This window comes from Cydia pomonella, chromosome 16 (assembly GCF_033807575.1).
Source record: "Cydia pomonella isolate Wapato2018A chromosome 16, ilCydPomo1, whole genome shotgun sequence".
Lineage (NCBI taxonomy): Eukaryota > Metazoa > Arthropoda > Insecta > Lepidoptera > Tortricidae > Cydia > Cydia pomonella.
In genome coordinates, this window is record NC_084718.1 from 3,924,693 (window position 1) to 3,947,415 (window position 22,723).

General features: G+C 37.6%; 2 protein-coding genes across 3 annotated transcripts; both read right to left on the reverse strand.

Moving 5' to 3' along the window:
- Window positions 1-581: 581 nt before the first annotated feature.
- LOC133526511 (protein aveugle) lies at window positions 582-4,669 on the reverse strand. The gene is made up of 3 exons (XM_061863183.1): window positions 4,474-4,669; window positions 4,284-4,397; window positions 582-3,232 (listed from the first exon to the last, which is right to left on the reverse strand). Exons 1-3 carry the CDS (start codon window positions 4,510-4,512, stop codon window positions 3,053-3,055), a joined length of 333 nt encoding a protein of 110 aa, XP_061719167.1. The 5' UTR covers window positions 4,513-4,669; the 3' UTR covers window positions 582-3,052.
- Window positions 4,670-6,092: 1,423 nt separating this feature from the next.
- LOC133526179 (organic cation transporter protein-like) lies at window positions 6,093-22,314 on the reverse strand. 2 transcript variants are annotated; one of them, XM_061862669.1, is made up of 8 exons: window positions 22,071-22,314; window positions 16,440-16,634; window positions 15,968-16,160; window positions 13,879-13,979; window positions 12,546-12,697; window positions 8,705-9,331; window positions 7,207-7,388; window positions 6,093-6,685 (listed from the first exon to the last, which is right to left on the reverse strand). In XM_061862669.1, the coding sequence occupies exons 2-8, from the start codon at window positions 16,613-16,615 to the stop codon at window positions 6,473-6,475; spliced, it is 1,644 nt and encodes a 547-aa protein (XP_061718653.1). In that variant the 5' UTR covers window positions 16,616-16,634; window positions 22,071-22,314; the 3' UTR covers window positions 6,093-6,472. The 2 variants fall into 2 exon arrangements, with proteins under 2 accessions (XP_061718653.1, XP_061718655.1); XM_061862671.1 differs by lacking the exon at window positions 22,071-22,314 and adding an exon at window positions 20,917-21,100.
- Between the last annotated feature and the right edge of the window lie 409 nt (window positions 22,315-22,723).

The window sequence follows — 22,723 nt, forward strand, 5'->3', positions numbered from 1 at the left end:
ACTCCTCTACACGATGGCCCAGCGCAGGCCAGTCCAAGGGACGCATTTATGCGTTAGAGGGAGTAAGTGATAATGCTATCTCATTTCACCGCATAGCTGCGTCCCTTAGACTGGCCTACGCTGGGCCATCGTGTAGAGGAGCTCTTAGGGTCGGCAATGCGCATGTAACTCCTCTTGCAGGCGTACATAGGCTACGGAGACTGCTTACCATCAGGCGAGCCGTATGCTCGTTTGCTAGGTAGTACGTACGTAGTACGACAATATTTTTTGTCGACAGTACTAGTGATTGTACCTGTGACGTATTCAGTAATGGTAGCCGACGGCTAACTCGAAGCGAATGGAGCTATCTATGCCCCTTCGTTTAACTACCCTCTTGGTCTTCAGATTTTCTATCTGACCCTGAGAAAAAATTGTACATTTTATAAACCGATTAGAATATTTACAATGTTTTTTTATTTTATTTTTATGAAAGATACAAGCCCAGAGGTGTCACATGCTTGGCGCCGATCCATTAATAAAGTGTGGACGTCAGTATTAAATATTAGGTGTTCATCGAATAACTTGAATGAAAAAAAAAAACAGCATGGTCATACATTTATTTGCATCAAAGATGCTATTGATTTCTTTTTATGCATTGACATAGAGTTCATGTTTCATATAAACTTCATTATATACATTTTATTTAAAATACCTATTGTATAGTGCTTACTATCTCACAGCTAAAGGAATGAGTTATTTATTACTTACCTATCTATTTTTTTTTGATTTGTTAGGAAATTCTTACAGAAATTCTAGCTAAACCAGTAAATACAGGATATCTGAAATGCGTTGAAAAAACATAAATATGTAGGAATATTTTTCTTACCTACAAGACTTTCAGAAAAAGTACATTCATTACTATAGAGGACGGGTGTGGTATTTCCTGAAATGAGATTTTCGTAAGCTGCAACTGCTTGCTTCTAGCAAAGAGAATTTGAAATAGAGGTAGATTGTCAAAGAAAACTTTTTAGCCACAGTAAATTTACTGCCATCTTTCGACACATGATTAAACCTTTTAGTTTGATTAACGCCCTTTGACTTTGATCCTTATTCTTTCTCTGATATGTGTTAAATTTGTTAAATATCAAAAAGTGGCGCCATCTTACCGGGCACAACGTAAAGGTTATGGCGCCATCGCTCGAAACGATGCCGACATACCTTTGGCCTTTGATCTATTAGATGGCGCCACTTTTTGATATTTAACAAATTTCACACATATCAGTAAAATAATAAGTATCACAGTCGAATGGCGTTCTAAGTTTTAATCATGTGTCGAAAGTTGCCAGTAAATTTACGTGGCTACAAAGTTTTCTTTGACAATATACCTTTATTTCAAATTCTTTTTGAAAGACTTGGCGTCTCTGACCAGCCTTCAGAGCGAGCAGTGATTGCACTTCTTGTACGAAACCCTTACGGGATTACTATACAGCGAGAGACGGTGCTGTCATCTATACAACTTAGGGAAGAATTCAAATGATTATTCTTGAATTATGCATGTAACTTGAATATTTAATGGTTGCTGTTTTACTCATTAATTTTACAGATAGGTATGTTTTTGTTCAAGTCTGGTGGAGTATCATGGTCGCGTTTTATTATCACCTGTCACATTCTAACATATATGTAAGTGCAAAAGTGACCCATGATACAAAAGTGTACAACTCTTTCAGTCACTTTTATTACATTTAAGCTGCTTTTCCACAGAGGTAAAGATGAGCGGACGTGAAAGGAGTCATGCAGGCATCAACCAATAGCATTGGTTGTCTTTTCTGCTCCGCTGGAATCTTCTTCTTTTCATCCTGTTACTTGCTGCTGGGGTGTAGGGCTTGAGTCATATTCTTCCACTGACTCCGGTCCTGGGAAGTTTGGGTAACCTCCTCCCGCCCCATCCCAATACACCAAGCTCTTGCTCTACTAAACCAGGCAGCTCTTGCACTCAAAGCTAGGAGAACGAGAAGAGACCTTATTGAGTGTTTTAAGATTGTTACCCACTGTTACAACCTCCCCGACATTCACGATATAATCAACAAGAGAACTATCAGCCGCGAGACCCGAGGTCACAGCCTACGAATTGTTCGCACTCCCACTACCACTAAAGATGCATACCATTTGTCCAACCGTGCCGTGGCGGCTTGGAACTGTTTACCGGATAGTGTTGTGACTGCTCCCTCGGTCATAAACAGATTGTGTCTTAGTGATGTGATACGACTTTTACAAACTTTGAACTGTATAATACTGGACACTGTGTGACATAGGCTCATCCGCTAAATAGCGGCTCGCCTATAATTATATAACAATAATAATAATACCCCTTGCTCCACGCATGCCTCCCAAAGGTCCAGAACACCATTGTTTCTTGATGGGAAAGACATATAATAATAAACCTCCGCTCTAACTCAGCTGGAATACCAATCCTAATGAGACAACCAATGCTGGTTGATTCCCACAGAACTTCTGTCATCTCTGCTCAGCTTTGTCTTAGTGGAAAGGCAGCTTTAGAATCTTATTGGCTAAACTTTACACAAGTCAAAGTGACTTCTGGCAAAAAGTACTTCAGTATGTACATTTTAAAGAGCCCTTATATGTATAACCAACATAGTTGTAAACTTTTCCCACATATATTAATATATATTAATAGATAACAACCCCTCGTGCGGCAAGAAGCCTTGAAATGGACGCTCTTCAACAACAGCGCATGCAGCAACAGTCATTTTTAACTTTGAAAACTGGCCATCTCGAGGCTGCGCCCTGCATGTCGCGAAAATTTAAAAAAGTGCTTTGCCGCCCGAGGGATTATAAAACAGATACATAATCGTAAAACTTTACTGTCAAACAGATCACTTATTTTTGCATTCAGGTTAAAATATTTGGCCATACAATAGTGTAGAAATAACATGAAAAATACATTATCATACCTAGTATTTTCATTATGGTAGAAATATTTGTCCATAGCATGTGGTATAAGTAGTATAAAGAATGCTATACTGTAGGCCAAGTCGACCCACAATCTTCTTTGTCACATATCATAGTCAAAGTAGGAGTGGCGAGCCAAGTCAATGATGTCCACTATGTCAGTTTTGAGCCGGAGTTTGAGGATTTCCCGCCAGATAGCATCTCGATGCTCCTTGTTAGTGATGCCCATGCGGAGAAGCGTGGTGTCGTTGATTCGAATTAATGCTCTGCCGGTTATGTCATGCTGGAAAACAAAACAAAATTTTAAATTTTGAGGTTGTTTTATGAGTCCCCAGCAAACTCGGACTAATTTCACCTTCCCATATAATTTCCATTTTCAAACTGTGTGTTTGAATGCAATAAAACTTTGCACATAGGTACATACATATAATGACATGAGGTATAGCTATGCCTGTAATTAGTTTATATAGCTTCAGCTTATAAAACAAATGGAGCAAAAACAAGTTTTGTATGAAAAATCACTGTAATTTTTTAACCACGGTATCTGAAGCTATATAAACTAATTACAGGCATAGGTATTATCCTTTTGTGAGTACAAAGTTTCAGAGCAATCTAGCTAGTCCTTTAAGAATGAGAGTGCAACTATGTTTGTAGAATTATTTTAAACAAGGTTCATGAAAGAAAAAAATTGTGCAATGAATTTCCTGTTGACGTTTTTTTAAGGGATTTTAGTATGGTCTATAGTTCAGTTCTTTGCTTTCACAGTGAGTAAGAATATAAAAGAAATTTAAATAATGTGGGCAATGCATTACGTATTTAACTAATGTAGTTAACTAAGTCATAATAGTTTCTATTATAACCCTTCCGAGTGGCGGGCCGTTGTCTCCCGACCGATTATGTCATTTAAATTTCAAATTAGGTTAATTGAAACACAATCAAAATTCCAACAACTCAAAAACGACATACCCCACTTGTAGAGATATGGGAGAGAACACTGACTTCTGTAACACAGGTTTTTACCTAGCTCAGAAGTCAGGGACAACACCTAAATGTACTTGCCTTTAATGCCAATAAAATTTATTTTATTTATTATTTATTATTATATTGTGAGCTCATGCTGATTCATCACAGAAGAAGTAATTATGACACATAATGTGATGTTACAACACCTTATCACAAGATTACTTCTGATTTACGAACAGTATACAATAATAATTTATTAAAAACTGTGTTATCTGAGTGCATATATGGCAATATATCAATAGTAGTAAATAAGAAGTACTTGAAATGATCAAAAAGATTTCTTTTTTAGCTTATTAAAAAAAATCGTGTACCTCATGAAACCGTTGCCAGTACATATTGTAATAGTCACTGCAGTGTCGGCTCAACCATTTCTGCACATCCGCTTCGGTCCATAGATACACAGCTTTCGGACGAGTAGCCCGCGTCTAAAACATACGAAATAGTTACTTAATAAATAATATTGAGGTTAAAAAATAAAAATAAACCATTGTCACTTGTTACCTTAGGTTTGTTGGAGTTTGCATTCGTTTCTTCCACCATGTTTCTGACAATTTCGTGATGGATTGCTTACAATCTTTTACGGCATAGTATTTTAGCTCTATTTACCAAAAAACCCACGCGAATAAACAAATTTTACGATTTTTCTAACTACTAAATACTAACTTGACACTCATCTCATAGCGTGACATGTCAATGTCAGAAATGTCAGAATTGCCATTGTGAAAGTGACAATGACAACTGTCATGTGACGGGCTGACGGGAGCTAATAATGCGCAGCCAAAGTAATGCTTGTCGCGACATAACATACCAACTTAGATTAGAGAAAAAACATTTTGTTTCTACCAAGTTTATACTAACAAATGAGTGTGCCGAAGTACACCTATTAGATTATTGGTTCGCGTATTATTGGGTCGGGCGTTATCGTCTTTAAGGCTTCTACAGGCCATGCAGCTTTAGATAACTGCCAGCTAAACATAAGAGCAAAGAATCAATCAGTCGATCAAATAAATACTGCAATGTAATGCAAGTCGCATGCAAATATTGGAGTCATCTGTAGAGGCCATAAAGCTAGATCCGGTGCGATAGGGGTGTGACAGAAAAATCCGTAACAGACTACCGTACGTTACGTTACATACAAAATAGCATGAAGGTTTCAAAATAGCCATACATTTTATGTACCCCTCCCCAACAAAAATCGGCATTTGTACAGAAAATCACAGACAAAGGGTCTCCAGTTGGTTAAATGCTCTGAATCCACGCAAGTATACGCTATTCCTAGAACCGCTCCGAGGTCGCGGTGCGGTGCGATAGTCTGTTACGGCTAAATAGGGTTGTTTCCAATTTTTTGAAACGCTTGTAATACGTTCTATATTAACCAAACGTTGTCCTAAAATTCAACTTATACCCTAAAAACGGCTTAAAATGTGTTAAATTAACAAAATATCACTTGATAGATGCTTTCGCGCCCAAAACGCTCTTTGAAAATTGTGTGACGTTACAGTTTACGGTTTGACACATAACTCTGTACATACACACGTAACACCAAGGTCTGTTCACACACATTTACCTATACGTACACATCAAGTACACATACACAGCTTGTCCACCACCAAAATGGCTACGAATTGAGTATTAAATTTGTACTGAGAACAGACCATGGGGCCTTGGTTGATCTAACTGTCAAACAGAGAGTTGTGACGTCATCAGAATCTTCAATGTCGACTCGACTTGGGTCACGTGACGTGTGTTAAAAATATTTTAAATTAAATATTTACAAAAATATGCTCATTAGAAGTCCACTAAAGGTAGGGTAACATATTCTTATAATCCATAAGAATTTATTGGGATACAATTCTGCCCTAGGATTTGTAGATGTAAGCAACCCTAGGCCGTAATAGGCTTATTGAGCCTAAATTAAGTATTATAGAGTAAAAGTAAGTATTGGATTGAGCCACCTTGAGCGCAGCGCCTACTTTGAAAATCGAAGATTGTAGTTTCATTTTCAGGCTCTCTCTGTCTCTAACCCTCTTGCTGTAAGTAGCAATTGACAGTTTGAATGCTAGCCAGTAATTTCTCACTAAACGTTCAGTTTTAGGGACACATGCAATCAAACGAAATAATGCTAGTGAGAATCATTTATTTTGTCTTATATTCTTATATAATAAAACTTACTCTAAGCAGTTCATTGAGCAAGTATGAAAATTCGCTAGATAAGTAGGTAAAAAAATACAAACACTTCGGAGCTTGGCGGTATACTTGGCGGTAAGTAGGTATAACTACTGGCCGTTTCCGATACCTATTCAAAATTATTTCAAAGGCCATTCAGAAAAAGTACACCACAAGTTGCCAAATCTGGGCCCAATCCGCTTAGTTAATCGATATACTTCGGCAAGAACAATTTATAGTTACATGAAATAACATCTACGTTTTGTTTTTGGTAGAGCTTTGTTTAATATCCCACATCAGTCGGTAGCTTATCGCTAAAAGGAATCAAAGAGACTCAAAAGCTTGTTACAGCAGTATCCTCAAATCCTGGATTCTCACTTCCTTGTCCTTTCTTCTCTTGTTTTGCTTGTTTGACGCTAATCTCAACTTGGTCGACGGTGTCCATCAGGGGCAGATTACGGGTTTCCGGGGTGAAAAGTAGGCAGAATCCAGACAGGAAAGCCGAAGCGCCGAAAAAAATGGCTGGCAGCGCAGGATGTATAGGTGTCTGTAAAAGAAAAAAAAGATTAGGTTGATCAACATCCTTTGTTTCATGCCTACGTCTGAACTTCACATATGTTTTTGTCCACAATTCGCAGTTGCGTTCTATCGTGCTTGGCTGGTATGAGTGATCTGGTTCCATCGTGTCTCTAATCTAAGTTACGAGTACCTTATTAAGGGCTAATATACTACACTATTTGTAAGTTTAACTGTGTCAGAAGTTTCATAGCTCTGCTGAGTTCGGATAATCAATCCAACGATCCGTTTGATTTCAAGAGGTGCAAACAGACTTCCTTAAGTCTGGTCTGATCCTGGTCGTGGTGACATGAGAGAGGAAAGTTTGCGAAAGGTGTAATTTAAGCAATCGAGCAGACGAGTCGCCTGATGTACAGCGGTCACCTTCGCCAAACCTTGAGAACCCTAAATACCAGCTTCTTGAAGAACTCCATCGCATAGCGCAAAGGAAAAAGGTACCTCCGAAGTTAACTGTGCATGTGGCGTGTCTGGGTATGACCAACATTAACTTACTAAGATTGGCGTGATAGGCGCCAGCATCCCTCCAAACCGGGACATGAACGAGCACAGCCCCATCAGAGTTCCCCGTGCGTTGGTCGGGAACAGCTCCATGGTGTAGGTGATGGCGCCCGTGAAGCAGGCGGCGATGAACATCTTGCCCAGCAAGAACATGGTTATCTTGGCCCAGACAGCGTCTAAAAATACAGTTACGATTATTATAACAGGAATATAGTAAACTGTTAGTATTTGTATTGTCAACAATTTTTGAAAGCTAGAGTCGGAGCAGGCTAAGATTTCATGCCAAGTGGTACGTTAAGTACTTATAGGGATTTGTATACATCTTACTGCCAAGTTTGTGCAGTTAGCGTGGTCAGAGATTAAGTGATTTGCTTTTGTTTACTAGATAAAATGAGTTCATTAGCTAGAAGGAGCGATTCCGCTAGCGATAATAATAGGGAGCGTGCATGAACTGTAGGAGGCAGCACAGGAGCCGTCAGATTTTTGGCGCGAGGCGTAAATGTGATGTTTTTTGTTCCGATGTAGCCCACAAGCTGGCAGAACCTACTATGCACAAGAAAACACGTGACGTGTACATGTGCATGTTTATGGTTTCGATTCAGGCAACAAGATGGCAGACCCTCCAACGCGCACGGTCCCTATAGAGAGCAAAGCGTCAATATTTTCAAGTCACATTCCATTCTACAACAGGGTGTATTACTATTACTGCAATGATTTGATCTGCCGCCAAAGTGCAGCACTAGCTCAAACCGTAAACCAAAGAGTAACTTATATTATATACAATACACACCACTTATGCCGTAAACAGTTTTTGAAAATGTATGAATAAAGCCCAATTTAGACGGTTGTAGAAATTAATATTCGATACCTATTAATAACAACAGAGTAGGTACAATAGGGTTGTTTCCATCTACAAATTTTAGGGCAGAATTGTATCCCAATAAATTCTTTTGGATTATAAGAACATGTTAAACTACTTTTAGGGGACCTGTAATGACCATATTTTTGTAAATATTGAATTTAAAATACGTTTTGGCACACGTCACGTGACCAAACTCGAAACGTCATTGAAGATTCTGATGACGTCACAACTCTCGGATTGACACTGTTGACAGTTAGGCGATAAACAACAAATGACAAATGTCAGTTGACAATTCGTATCTTCTACGTGCGTATGTAGTTATGTGTCAAACCGTAAACTGTGACGTGACACAAATTTCAAACAGCGTTTTGGGCGCGAATTTAACATATTTAAAGCCGTTTTTGGTATAAAAGTTGAATTTTAGGGCAACTTTTAGTTAATATATAACGTAATACGAGAGTTTCAAAAAAATTGGAAACAACCCTATTAATTCAGCCAATCGACCAAATGCCACAATGTAATGACATACGCATTCAACTTCTAGAACCGTCTAAATTGGGCTTACGTGATGTTAATCATCGTAAGTTGTCGTTAGTTATACAAATTGAAAATTATAAAAATCATACTAACCTTCAGGCACGCATGCAGAACCGATGCAAAGCGCGCCACATAAAATATACCCGTACACCAACGGCAATCGCCTCCCACACTTGTTCATCAGCACCAGCGCCACCAACTCCCCGGGGAACGACATCACCGTCGCCAGCAAGAAGTTCGTATACTTGTCCCCAGGCAGCCAAACAGAGTTTACCATCAGCCCATAGTACACAAACGAGGCCGTGAATCTACACACCATCAAAACTAGCAACCTCTTCCAAATTTCTTTGGACGTGAACACCCTTTTCCAAGATTCCTTCTTTTCGTACGCTCCCAAATTAAACTTATTCTTTAGCTTTGCCTCGTCTATATTGATAAAGTCATGGCGATCTATGTTCAGCTTATTCGTATCAGCTATTACTAGTAAGGTTTCTTTGGCTTGTTCGATTTTGTTATTTAAAATCTGCCATCGCGGGCTCTCTCTGATGAGGAAGGTGTAAGCGAGGAAGAGGATGGGCGGGCTGCAGATGATCCGGATGAGGGTCTTCCAGTAGGAACTGACCATGGCGATGCAGGCAAAGATGACTTCGCCGACATAAATGGCGTAGGCGAAGATCACGCCCGCTAAGACTCTTTGGTTTTTGCCGCTGCTTTCTATCACTGAAAGCAAAATTATTACTTCATGTTCATACTCAGCCTTAATTATTGTATAGTGTAGGTATTATAGATGCTGCTGGGCACCGAGGGTTTGGGCATGGACAAAAGGTTCGCAAAGAAAACCAAATGCATCAAATTTACGCTACCTAACGTCAAGCAGGTAAATAACAGCAAGATTAAAATAAAAGGTGATACGCTGGAATTTGAAGATCGAACTGTTTTCCTGGGAGTCACTTTAGACTCAAAACTGCAATGGCATGCACATATAGCCACTTTAGCCGGCAAACTTAGTTCAGCAGCCTATGCAGTGAGGAGAATCAGACAGCTAACAAACGTAGAGACGGCCAGGCTGGTATACTTTAGTTACTTCCATAGTGTTATGTCGTATGGAATTCTGTTGTGGGGAAAAGCGGCAGACATTCAGACAATATTTGTACTGCAAAAGCGAGCTGTACGTTCCATCTATGGACTGGGCGCTCGAGTATCCCTAAGAGAGAAATTTAAAGATGCAAGCATTCTTACCGTTGCATCTCAATACATACTTGAGAATATTATGTATGTTCGGAAAAACATCAACGAATTCAAGCTTAACAGTGATATCCATAACTATAACACTAGAAACAAGCATAAACTTGCTGTGCCCGCCCACCGCCTCCGTAAGGTTAGTACGTCTTTCGTCGGGAACTGTACACGTTTTTATAACAAAGTTCACACTGATATAGTGAATTTGCCTCTTAACAAATTTAAGTCACACGTTAAGAGCTCTTTGTTAAGTAAGGCGTATTATGCTGTGAATGATTTCATAGATGATAAGGATGCCTTTAAGCCAGTAGCTTGATCTTGATAGTATTATAAAAATGTAAGTAATAGTGTTTTCGTTTTCTTTCTGTGAAATAACCATACTAGCGTCCAGTAGAACTGACACAAGAGAACATCATGTTCTCGTTTGATTGTATTATTTTAGTTTTGGACACTTAGAGACCTTATACACCTCTAAGATTTTATTTTATTTTATTTTAAATTCCATTTTATTTTAATACCTATTTTAATGATTTGGACACTTAGAGACCTGTACATCTCTAAGTCAATTTAAATTTATAATTTAGTTTTATAGGTAGGCACTCCTTATGAATAATATGTAGTCGCGTTTATGTGGCGCTATGCCGTCTTTAATGTAACTTACAAGCACAAATGTTGTATCTCACAATTTTTTATTATATTTATATTAATACAACCCGGCAGCTTGAACATGTCATGCTCGCTTAAAAGTCTTTACTTACGGTGGCGTCGTTGATCGGGTCGCCACTTTCCCGAATGAAGGTTGAGGGAGGCGATGGCTGAGATACACGTCATACTCGTGAACGGGTGCTGTTTGTGGAGACCGGTCTGTTTAAGCTTACACGGGGTACAGGTTATGTTAAAGTATGTAACTTTACTTTTGAGTGACATTAACGTGAGACACTTCATTCGGTTCTTGTCTGTTTTAATTTTTTTGTCTTTTAATTATTTATATAAGAATTCAAGCCTTGGCGACCCTCTACATCTCCAAGGATAATTTAATATATTTTTTATATTTTATCTCTGACACTTAGAGACTTATACATCTCTAAAGAATTTTAGTATTTTATGGTTTTATTTTTTTATCATAGTTTTTTTTGTGTAATTTGACATTTAGAGACAGTATACATCTCTAATAAAGTATTTATTATTTCATAGATTCGATATTTGTAATTGTTTTTTTTTTTTTATTTATTGTTTGTAAAAATGGACATGTAAAAGTGCCCCTGTGGCCTATTTGCTGAATAAATGTTTGATATTTGATATTTGCAAGTTGTAATCTCAATATTCCGGCATTGCCTAATCAGGCATTAAATGTCTAATATTGGTGGAATAAAAATCCAGATTAATATAATAGGCAAACGAGCAGCAGATGATGGTATGAGCAATTACAGTCGCCCATGCACACCTGCAACACCAGAGCACTACAGCTGTTGCAAGTGCGTTACCGGCCTTTAAAGTGAAAATATGCTCTTTTCTTGAAATATTGAAGGTCGTATCTTCTCTCCGGTGAATTGGGGACAGTTTTTCATCTTTATATTAAAACTAAATATAGAATACAACACTGCGGTCGTTATACAAATAGATATAAACAAAGTGTAGCAACTGCATAGTATACGTAATTATATATCCCTTAAACAATATAAACTGCGAGACAATTTATATTACTAAACAAATACTGCTAAGATGTATTTCTAGCCTGGATTTGAATTACTATTTACGTGGGTAAATGTAATCTCATTGTTTATACGTTGATAAATAGGTAAACGACTGTAAGTGTCTGTGAGATACTGTATGACTATTTTAAGACGTCTTCCGTTAACAAGCTTGACTTAGCTATATAACTTCTGCTTCAAAAACTAGTGTGGATAGTAACTTTTTGTGTATCTGGCTCGAAGGACCATTTATTGTTGGTTGCTTTTGTGTTTCTGCCCCACCATACATAACCTGTGTCGTTGTATGAACGACATTCGACAGGTTGCAGGTCACTTCTGGATGAGATTAGTTCAGGACCGGGACAAGTGGCGTTCTAGAAAAGAGTCCGGTCCGGTCTGGCCTAGTGGGTAGTCACCCTGCCTATAAAGGCGATGGTCCTGGGTTCGAATCCCGGTAAGAGCATTTATTTGTTCCTGAGTCATGGATGGATATGGTATATCAGGTATATGTACAGTACAAGCTTTGATTAGTTTGGGGCAAGGTCGAACTTTGTAAGATTGTCCCCAAATAGGTAAATAGATAGAAATAGATAGATATAAATAAATAAATAAATATTATAGGACATTATTACACAAATTGACTAAGTCCCACGGTAAGCTCAATAAGGCTTGTGTTGAGGGTACTTAGACAACGATATATATATATATATAATATAAATATTTATAAATACTTAAATACATAGAAAACACCCATGACTCAGGAACAAATATCCATGCTCATCACACGAATACATGCCCTTACCAGGATTTGAACCCGGGACCATCAGCTTCGTAGGCAGGGTCACTACCCACTAGGCCAAACCGGTCGTCAGATATGATAATGATGATGACGAACATTTGAATTTCTTTGAACACAGCTACCAATTGAATGAGTATACCAACTTGTGTGGTGTTTACGATTAGAATCAGTTCTAATAAAAGAACCTAATTGTATTGTAACTTACTGATAACCATAGCGGCAGAATACGTCCCGCCCGTGATGGCAGCCTCGAAGAACTCAATAATGATGTACTGGTAGTAGGCGGAGACGAAGGTCTTCAGGTGGCCCAGGATACCGCCGATGGAGCAGATCACCAGAGTTGGCTTGCGGCCAAACCTGAAGCCAAAACGGATTGTTAGCATAGTTTAGTTTGGGACTACCGTTTAGTAGGTAGTTAAGTATAATTATAGCCAGGCTAATAAACGTACAATAAGGTGATTTAATGATTTACTTTTGGTAAACCCATGTTAAAAATACATGGAAATTTTTGATGAGTATTTTTTAAGAGCGCTTTATAGAGTCAGTCCCAGCTGACTTTGCATCGATATACCAAGCGACAGAGTGCTGAAGTGCTACCATATACTTCAAAAAATTTTTTTTTATTGATTAAAAAAATTACACAGCATTGCAGCGCACTAATACACTGTGAAATTTAAAACAGACAGTATTATACAGATTAGCTCGGATCCCTTTATAATGATAGTCATATTATCATTAGTCATAACTCTGAAACCGTTAACTTTTCAGGAATTTCCTTAGGTTATCCTATAGGTAGGTTAGGTTAGGTTTGTTTTATGGCAATCCTGAAAAGTTAGGCGTTTCTGAGAAAAACCAAATTATGGCTAATGAAAATGCGGACAAACAATACATTATTACTTTAAACTTTATGGTAAACAATAGAGACCCAGACTAGCTACATGAATTACATGATACAGTCCTAAGGAGATGACAGTACATATGCAAAAATGAAAAACTAATACATAATGTTTACACAATAATGTTTCAGCCTACATAATCTACATATGTCCCACTACTGGGCACTCATGCTCGAGAGTGATTGGGCTATAGCCCCACGCTGGCTCCATGCGGGTTGGGGACTTCACATACACCTTTGAATTTCTTGGCGGATTTACGCAGGATTCCTCACGATGTTTTCCATCACCGAAAAGCTAGTGTTATATTTATCAAATGATGATTGAGTGGACCTGACGTCCGACTTTCAAGACGGAGGTCGTGGGTTCAAATCCTGGCTCGTACTAATGAGGTTTTCGGAACTTATGTAAGGAATATCGTTAACGTCAAAGTCCTCTGAAAATATACGTTAATAGTAGAGATTTCAAACTATGGAGTGTGGAATTAAAAGGAGGAAGACCAATGGAGTGCTTAAAGAGCGCTTTATAGAGCCACTGGCTCTATAAAGCGCTCTTTAAAATATACTCACTATCACAGGTAACTGACACTCAACTTCATATTGCTCGTTTAATAACTATTAAATAATTCAAAATTCTGTTTCTTACTTGTCAGACATCCATCCGGAGATAGTCATGGAGAGCACCATGCCCGCGCTGTGCACCGTTCCGACGAGGTTGGATTTCCACGGCTGGCAAGCCAGGTCTAGCTGAAACAGTACCATGTCAAGACTTTGAGACATTTGGCTTGTCCACATAACCACACCTAACGAGCTAGAATAACTATATAGGTACTTCTTGCTTTCTTCTTCTTTCCAAAAGTATTAACGGAATTCAAATAATAAAAATAAAAATCTTAGTGTTATTTTCAAAGACAGATTTCGATTTCGAAGATCTTTTTTTTTAAATTTTAGTAACAGTCAAGTTTCGTCATCCATTGCAATAAGTTGAAAAATATATATTATATATTTAAGTTTGAACCTGCTACATGTATGAAGTGCTGCCCTTAAAAATATATTTTTGGGAATTTTATCTTATTATAGTACCTAAGTAGCGGCTCACAATATACACCTACGTTCTAAATTTCAATAAAAAATATCTTATAGTTTCCCAGTAAAATGTCTGTGATATATATAGACCGCAGGTGGACGGATAGACGGACATGACGAAACTATAAAGGTTTCATTTCACCAATTTGGCTATGGAACGCTAAAAACCTGTTTATTTATAAAACCTTATTATTTATAGATAATAATTCGTTATGATGAGGTCACGGAAAAAGCCTCTTCCGCAGACTTAGACACCTGGTGAGTGGTGACGTCATCAGTTGATTTCCTCCGGGGTATTTCCGAGTCATCGAAATAATAATAATGTGAATATTTACCAAAATAAAGTAAATATTTCATAGTAAAATATTCTAATATGAGTAAGAAATGTTTTATCACAGATTATGTGTCCTAGCATTAGGTACACGTAGATTTCGTTATCTCAGGTATCAGTTATCACTAGGGGTGTACCTACTGAAATGAATTAAACTGTATGTTCAGATATGATGAAATGTGAATGATCTTATTTAAGTATTTTATGATACGTTGTCATTTATCTTGTTAAACAGTTGCATATTAAACGGTGTCTAACTACCATCTATTTAAAGAGTAAAATAATTAGATTTTGGGCATGTGGTGGAATATTTCTAGATGTTTATAGTTCGCAGGTGGTTTCAATAAAAAGGAATAACCATGATTTTTTCAGCAGAGTTTGAACGGATGATACCACATAAAGTAGCTTTCTTAAAAATAAACTTGCCACTACATAGGAAATTGGAGAATCTTCACGAGAATCCCAAAATTTGATGCCATAAGCACGTGCTTGATCACAGGTTTTTTAATGACATCTGCGTCAACGTTTTTGGACCCGGGTACGTCCTTAAACTACGTCCAAAAGAGAGGTACGGGCATTGTGAATGTCATCTGGCTTTGTGTGGTAGGGCACAGCCAGTGGATGTCATTCCAGATCTAGAGCAGAGCCCAACTGGGGAAGTACCTCCACCTTACAGAAAACAGCAGCCAAATAACACTAGACCCTACTCATAGTGTTGTGTTCCTGCCGGTGAGTAAGGTTGCCAGAGCTCATCAAGGGGGGGCGGGTTTAGGGTCGGCAACGCGCATGTAACTCCTCTGGAGTTGCAGGCGTACATAGGCTACGGAGACTGCTTACCATCAGGCGGGCCGTATGCTTGTTTGCCACCGACGTAGTATAAAAAGAAAAAAAAAAACGTTTGCCTCCTAAGAAAACAAGCAGACGAATAGCCTGATGGTAAGAGGTTTTAGACTAGCTTTGCCACCCATATAAAACTACCACGAGGATTCAGGCCATTAGGGTTGCGAGTATTCTTGCTGGGTGCCATGTTCTTCTTCTTTGACCTTAGGATTTGATATCAATGCAACCACTACTGATATATATACATATATATAACCAGTATATGACCAGTACCTGCTATAGTACTCGCTCAAGCTCTGCAGCTTCAAACAGCATCAGCAGACTCCTGTTGTTCCTTAGAATTCCTAGATACTTTAACTTCTCCGGGCGTAATATATGTCTACCCAAGTGAGTCAAGAGTGCATATTAAGTACACGCCTATGGGATGGTTGCTGTCGTGTTCTGGAATGTAGCATATGAGAGAGATAAGGATGTGTACCTCAGCTACAACTGTGTTGTTGCTCTCATACACCCAAGAACTGCATTCCTCCACAGCGCCAGTAAAGCTGGTGTTCGAACAGGTTCCATTCCAGCTTTCTTCCAAGACAGGGCGCGAGCACCGATCTACAGAGCCAGGCCACCAGGGTTGGGAGTATTCTGGCTGGTTGCCGTCGCATTCTGGGATGCGACATCTGAAAAAGGTTTATGATTCTTAATTTTGTATATAGACTAGATTCGTTGATAGAATCGATCCAAGTCAGGGAACTGAGTTCCAAACAACGCAACACATGATGCTTCTTATTCGACCACGTGAAAATATTTAGAAGTGGCAATCCATTGGCGACGGAACATTTAGTTTTAAATCATTTGACCCCTTGCTATAGGTAGGTACCTATAGCAAGGGGTCAAATGATTTAAATTAAGATTGTAATTAAATAGGTATTTAATTCTAATCTTAATTTAAAACTTACCTGTAGTTGACATCGCCGACGGTGAACACATAGTTAATATTAATCATGGTGACGAATATGGCCGGTAGACAGCAGTACAGGAACTGCATTTTCTGGAACCTCCCAAAGAACTCCGTCACCTCCGAGATGTCGTACACCTTGTTCTTCTCGGCTGCCTTTTCCTTGTTTGTCCCCATTTTGTTGTTTTAATTTGAACTGCAACAATTTGTTCACATTTAAACTGTCGCGGCATGTTTCGGAGAATACGCGGTGCGCGGCTATCGTGACCGCTGCGCATGTGCATGCGCATTAGTGTTCAAAAATGGTGACCTGTGCGCCCCAGAACATGTTGCGTGATTTAATAAAAAGATGTGCGTTAAACGATAAAATTAATTTAATTTATCCTCACTTTTATTTTTTGTACGAGACCAAAGTCCCATTTTGTCACAGTACGGGACAAACGCTAGGAGGATGATGATGATGATATTTGGTTCCATTCTTGTTACCTACTGAAATTTCTACCGCGCGTTAAAAGTTGAATATCCTATTCGTCCTTTATATTTTCTATGTATTTAATGAAAGCTACTGCAATTGGCTTCAATAATTTTAACAACTTAAAAGTATGGTGTTTTGCTCCAGTCATTAATTTTCAAATAAACAAATATCAATGAAAAATTAAACTTAAGTAGCTCTTTGGCTCATGTTTATGGTAACATTTACTAGTGTTTAAGAATTGATGGTAAATACTTGTTTTACGGGATTTGTCTATACCATCCCATTACTAGTGCCAGTCCCATCATAGGGGCGTTTACTATAGAATACAAATACAAAAAATATATTGAAACGATATGTAATTTTATTTGCATAAAATGTCATCTAGTTCGTTACTAGACATCTGTGTGAATGAAAGATGATAAAATGTTTCCTCAAAAACCAATCGACGTCAATAACTTAGCATGAAAGAAAAGTAACTAGTATATATGTGAGACTATCAATGTCATACAAAGTTTCGTTCTTTTTTCTCTGTCATTGTATAAGTTAGAAACATTAAGTACGCGATGCCGTGGTACCAGATCCATTATAACATTATAAGGAACTTAGACCTGTAATTTTCAGAAGCCTTTTAAGAGAACATGGTCTTGAAATGTATGCAACTGAAACCTTCACAAGAAGCTTTCTACAATAATAATGGGAGCAGCCGTCGACATATACATATATGTATATTATATTCCGTCGCTGGGAATGTAGCTTTGTATGGACATTGACAGTAAATATTATAATGTTATCTCTGGTATCTATTATTATAGTGTGTCGTACGTCAGTGACCTTGGCCTTCTTCAAATGCCACCTTCAAGTTTCTTCGTAAAATAGGACATCATTTTGTTCTAAACAGGTTTTAAAAATAACCCGATTTTGGGTTTTTAGTGGTTACTCACACTGAGTTTGAGCCAGTTTTGTGCGGTTTTATTGTGAGCGTCAGGATGGCGGGTGGACCTCAGCGAATTGCAAACGAAATATTTATAAATATATGGTACCTTTAATAGAAACCTGTTCGTAAACCGAAATATAAAAAACCGGCCAAGAGCATGTCGGGCCACGCTCAGTGTAGGGTTCCGTAGTTACTCTTCCGTCACAATAAGCTAAACTGGAACTTAAAGTATAGTAAATTGTTAACCAAGGAATGAAACGGTACCTTTCACCCGAGTTAAACAAATAGGCAAATTTGCATAATCAGTACCTAATTAAAGTAAGTCTTTTTACTATCAAGGGGAAACTTTTTGCCATAACTCAAAAACAGCTAAACTGATCATGTCCGCTATAGTTTTCATTTAATGTCTTTCTTAATCTCTACTTCCACGATTTTTTTCATATTTTTTGGACCTATGGTTCAAAAGTTAGAGGGGGGGGACACATTTATTTTTTCTTTCGGAGCGATTATCTCCGAATATATTCACTTTATCAAAAAATGTTTCTTAAAAACCCCTATTAGTTTTGAAAGACCTTTTCAACGATACCCAACACTCTAGAGTTGAAGCGAAAAAAAAAATTCACCCCCACTTTAAGTGTAGGGGAGGTACCCTAAAAAAAATTAAATTTTTAGATTTTATTGCACGACTTTGTCGGCTTTATTGATTTATATATTCATGCCAAATTTCAGCTTTCTAGCACTAACGACCACGGAGCAAAGCCTCGGACAGACAGACAGACAGACAGACAGACGGACATGGCGAAACTATAAGGGTTCCTAATTGACTACGGAACCCTAAAAACAGGACAAGTGCGTGTCGGACTCGCCCACCGAGGGTTCCGTACTTTTTAGTATTTGTTGTTATAGCGGCTTCAGAAATACATCATCTGTGAAAATTTCAACTGTCTAAATATCATGGGTCATAATCTGACGTCAGGTTGGCGGGTGGACCTTATTTTGAGCCTAGCTCGTTTTAGGCTAGGTATACTAATTTCTGTTAAAGGTTTACAGAGGTACACTGAAGGTGCAATATAACTACATAATGTCAGTGCGGTATAATGCAAGATTTTATAGGTCCCCTTCTTCTTCGGAGAGGTACACTGGTTACTTTTAAAGGTTACAAAGAAAACAGTGTACCTACACATGTACACAGAAGGTGCAATATGCTTATAAATATTTCGTTGAATTTGCTGAGGTTCACCCGCGCTCATCACTATCACGTTTTACTGTCACATGACCTCTTTTTCGGCAGGAAAGTCACAAAAGGGTCGAGTCAGGTTAATTGAATTTTAGTTTAAAAGTCGAAGAGTCGTGCATTGAGTAATGTACAGTCAAAGAATTTAAATTCCTACCCATTTCGTACCTTGTCACGGTGACAATAGTATGAGGTCTCTAGCGAGTTTCATGTCGTTTGTCACTGTGACAAGGTACGAAATGGGTAGGAAATTAAATTCCTTGACCGTAAGTAATTATTTGGATTGTTTCCTAGTTGTTATAAAAATAATAGAGTGGCCTATACATTTGGCACGTTGTTTTAACACATTAACTGCCAAGGACACGCTAAATGTGTTAATTTTGTATTGGAAATGATTGTGAATGTGTTACACACTACTATTGATACAGTCTCCAAAAAAATATTGATTGAATGATTGAAATGCATTTTACTAAAATAGATAGGACATAGGATAATCATTTGTACCCCCATTTTAGTGCCGGATTATCGACATTTCACTATTCTTAAATATGAGCAGAGCCCAACTGAGGAAGTACCTCCACCTTACAGAAAACAGCAGCCAAATAACACTAGACCCTACTCATAGTGTTGTGTTCCTGCCGGTGAGTAAGGTTGCCAGAGCTCAACGAGGGGCGGGAGGGGGTTAGGGACGGCAACGCGCATTTAACTCCTCTGGAGTTGCAGGCGTACACAGGCTACGGAGACTGCTTACCATCAGGCGGGCCGTATGCTTGTTTGCCACCGACGTAGTATAAAAAAAAAATGTCGTAGCACGTGTTACATGAAATTTTGCTTTCATTGGAATCATTAAAAGCAATTAAACATCTCCTCGACGTTTAACACTAAAGAGTACAAAACTAAACACTATGTTAAAGTGTTATGGTTGAAATTCAAACTAGTTAGCTCGTACTACAATTCGATTCAGTTATTATTTGCCTCATAATGTCATCGAGGTTCGTTGTCAACTTGTTGTCATACAAGTTTTTGAAATGATTTTTATAATTATTACGTCAGGCAATATTTATTATTTAATTACGTATAGACATCCTTTTAATGTTTTTATAATTATTTCCATTTAAGTACTCATTTACTATTATATAATAACGGTTTTAAATCAAGAGTTTCAATGATTACTTTGTTGATGGATTGTTGCCTTATCTGCGTATAAATACTAATAAATGGTTAAACAAGGGTTAAAAGTGATTCACCAATATTTCGATAGCTAAGGTCCTAAGCATCTCTTAATCTTCTACTTCCTATTTTCTATGTAATTGTGTCGATGTATTATCCGTTGAAGATCCTTAAATAAATTAAATAAAACACCTGTGATTTCACCCTATGTATTTTTCATGTCAACTATGAGAGAAGTTATTCTCTTTTATTCGTATTTATTCTCTGTGTGTATAATTATATGTATGAAATTGTATATTGGTATGAAAACAAAAGTGCATTGGAATACTGTCACGCTGTGAAATTAAATGAATAAAAATATATATTTAAATGTGCATGTTAAACTAAACTCAAATACTTAGCTTTTTATTAGTGACCAATTTCGTAAACCTGTGTTGCGAATGCCTATCAAAGGCATTTATTTTTGAATATGTTAAAATATCTTCACTCATAAAATCAAGAGCTAAAGTATCAAAACACAAACATACGGCAAATCCAATTAGTACCGAATTTCCGTTGCTAATTAACACAATAAAAAACTGGAAGTAGAACTCCCTAGGGTTAGAAAAGAGGTTAATGAAATGAAAATATAAATTTTAAAATGAGAGAGAAGTAAAAATGGTTACCTATGTGAAGCAAAAGAGCATCCAGAACACACTTTTCACACTATTATATTATGATCGTCGCTACATTTAGGCAATGCAATATTTTCACCATTGACTGACTTAAATATTTGTATTCTAAATTAATAACAAGGACACATGATAGCACTTTGACACAACAAACAAATCTACGGGCGAAGCAACCGGTCCCTGTTGAACATCGTTCTGATCGCGTTCTTAATTAAGGTGTGATTGAGGACAAAAGTAGTAACAAGTATCATTAGGCAGTTCTGTAATCGACCAATGTCCAGGGTCGGAGTTATAGAATATTGTATTATAATAGGTATTCCCGATACGGTTACAACTACCTAATTTTTCGGGAGAGTTTAAGATAGGTTGCATGAGAATTGAAGATACTTAAGAAAGGCTCGTCAAGGCGTCAGAATATGTAGGTAACTTTGACGGGGTATTTTTGTGTCATAACGTTCTCAATACTCCGTTCAAAATTTGTGAGCATCGGGTAAATCGACGTACTTTTAAATCGTCATCTCTCACATAATATCAAAAGCCTTTATTTGGTAGAGGTAACGGGACTTGCAGGTAAGTATTTAGATACACCAAGGTACACCTTGTACCCAACATGGTTATTTATTTTATTGCAATGACTATAGTGCAAATTACCTTTTCGCAAGTGTATTGTACAATGTTTTACAGTACATATGCCCCTTTAAATTTTCAACATACGCACGTATAGTGCTAGTTACCGCACTAGGGCGGTAAAGTAGCACCGTATGTACTGAAAAATAAATTATATCGCACCGTGCATGAAATAACGCACCACAACGTTAATAGAGAAACGTAGACAGCAGTTATTTAGATACAATTTCTATTTTATAATTCGTATAGAACTATAAAGAGTAGGTAGCTTGACCGTGACGTCATTTGCTACCAGTGTTTGTCGAACATTAATTGAAATTGACCATTATCCATTACAAATTTAACCGTAAGGGACGGTTTCAGTTTACGGTTCAATTTGCAATGGTTTCGGCCAACACTATTTAATTTTGCTAGTGTTTCATATAAATTCCATATTAATGGAAAATCGTTTTGACAGTTCGAAAAAAGAAACTGATTTGACTTGTAGTTATTGTGTATATTACAGTATATGTTGCACTTACCTCTTTCCAGCAATTCTGCAACACAGCTAGCTTGGTAGCTTTAAATCAAACTATTTTAAGTAATCGATACGCTGTTTACGAAATAATTATCAGTTCACAGTTCAACTATTCTTGTTGGTACCTACATATTACAAAGTAGCAGAATTACCCATGAAATAATTATTTAAATTATAATTAGCCCCCGATATTAATCCTAGCGACTACATGTTGCAACGTGTACTAGTGAATTGCTGGAAAGTGCCTACGATATGAATCTTATATCTTATCAACTATTTACATCTAATTATATATAACAAAGAATAGAAAATACCTTGTTTATTTCATCATCTGCTAGAATCAGACTTCTTAAGCCTATATAAATATAATCTTCAATAAAAAAAGCCGACCTCATGTGTAAGTTTGACATGTAATTAAGAACATTTACGACTATCGTGCATCACAGAATTACAAGGAGTCCAAAGATGGCTGGGACTAGGACTCCTAGAATTATGGAGTTCCGCTAATGTTTAATAAGTTCTTGATAATTAGTTCCTCATTAAACTTAGCACTTTTAAGAGCACAAAGCAGCTTTATCATGCGAACGACTAAGGAGTGGCCAGTGGTTTCGGCCAACTTGGATCTTTTTAAATCGAGTGAATAGACATCTTTTAGGT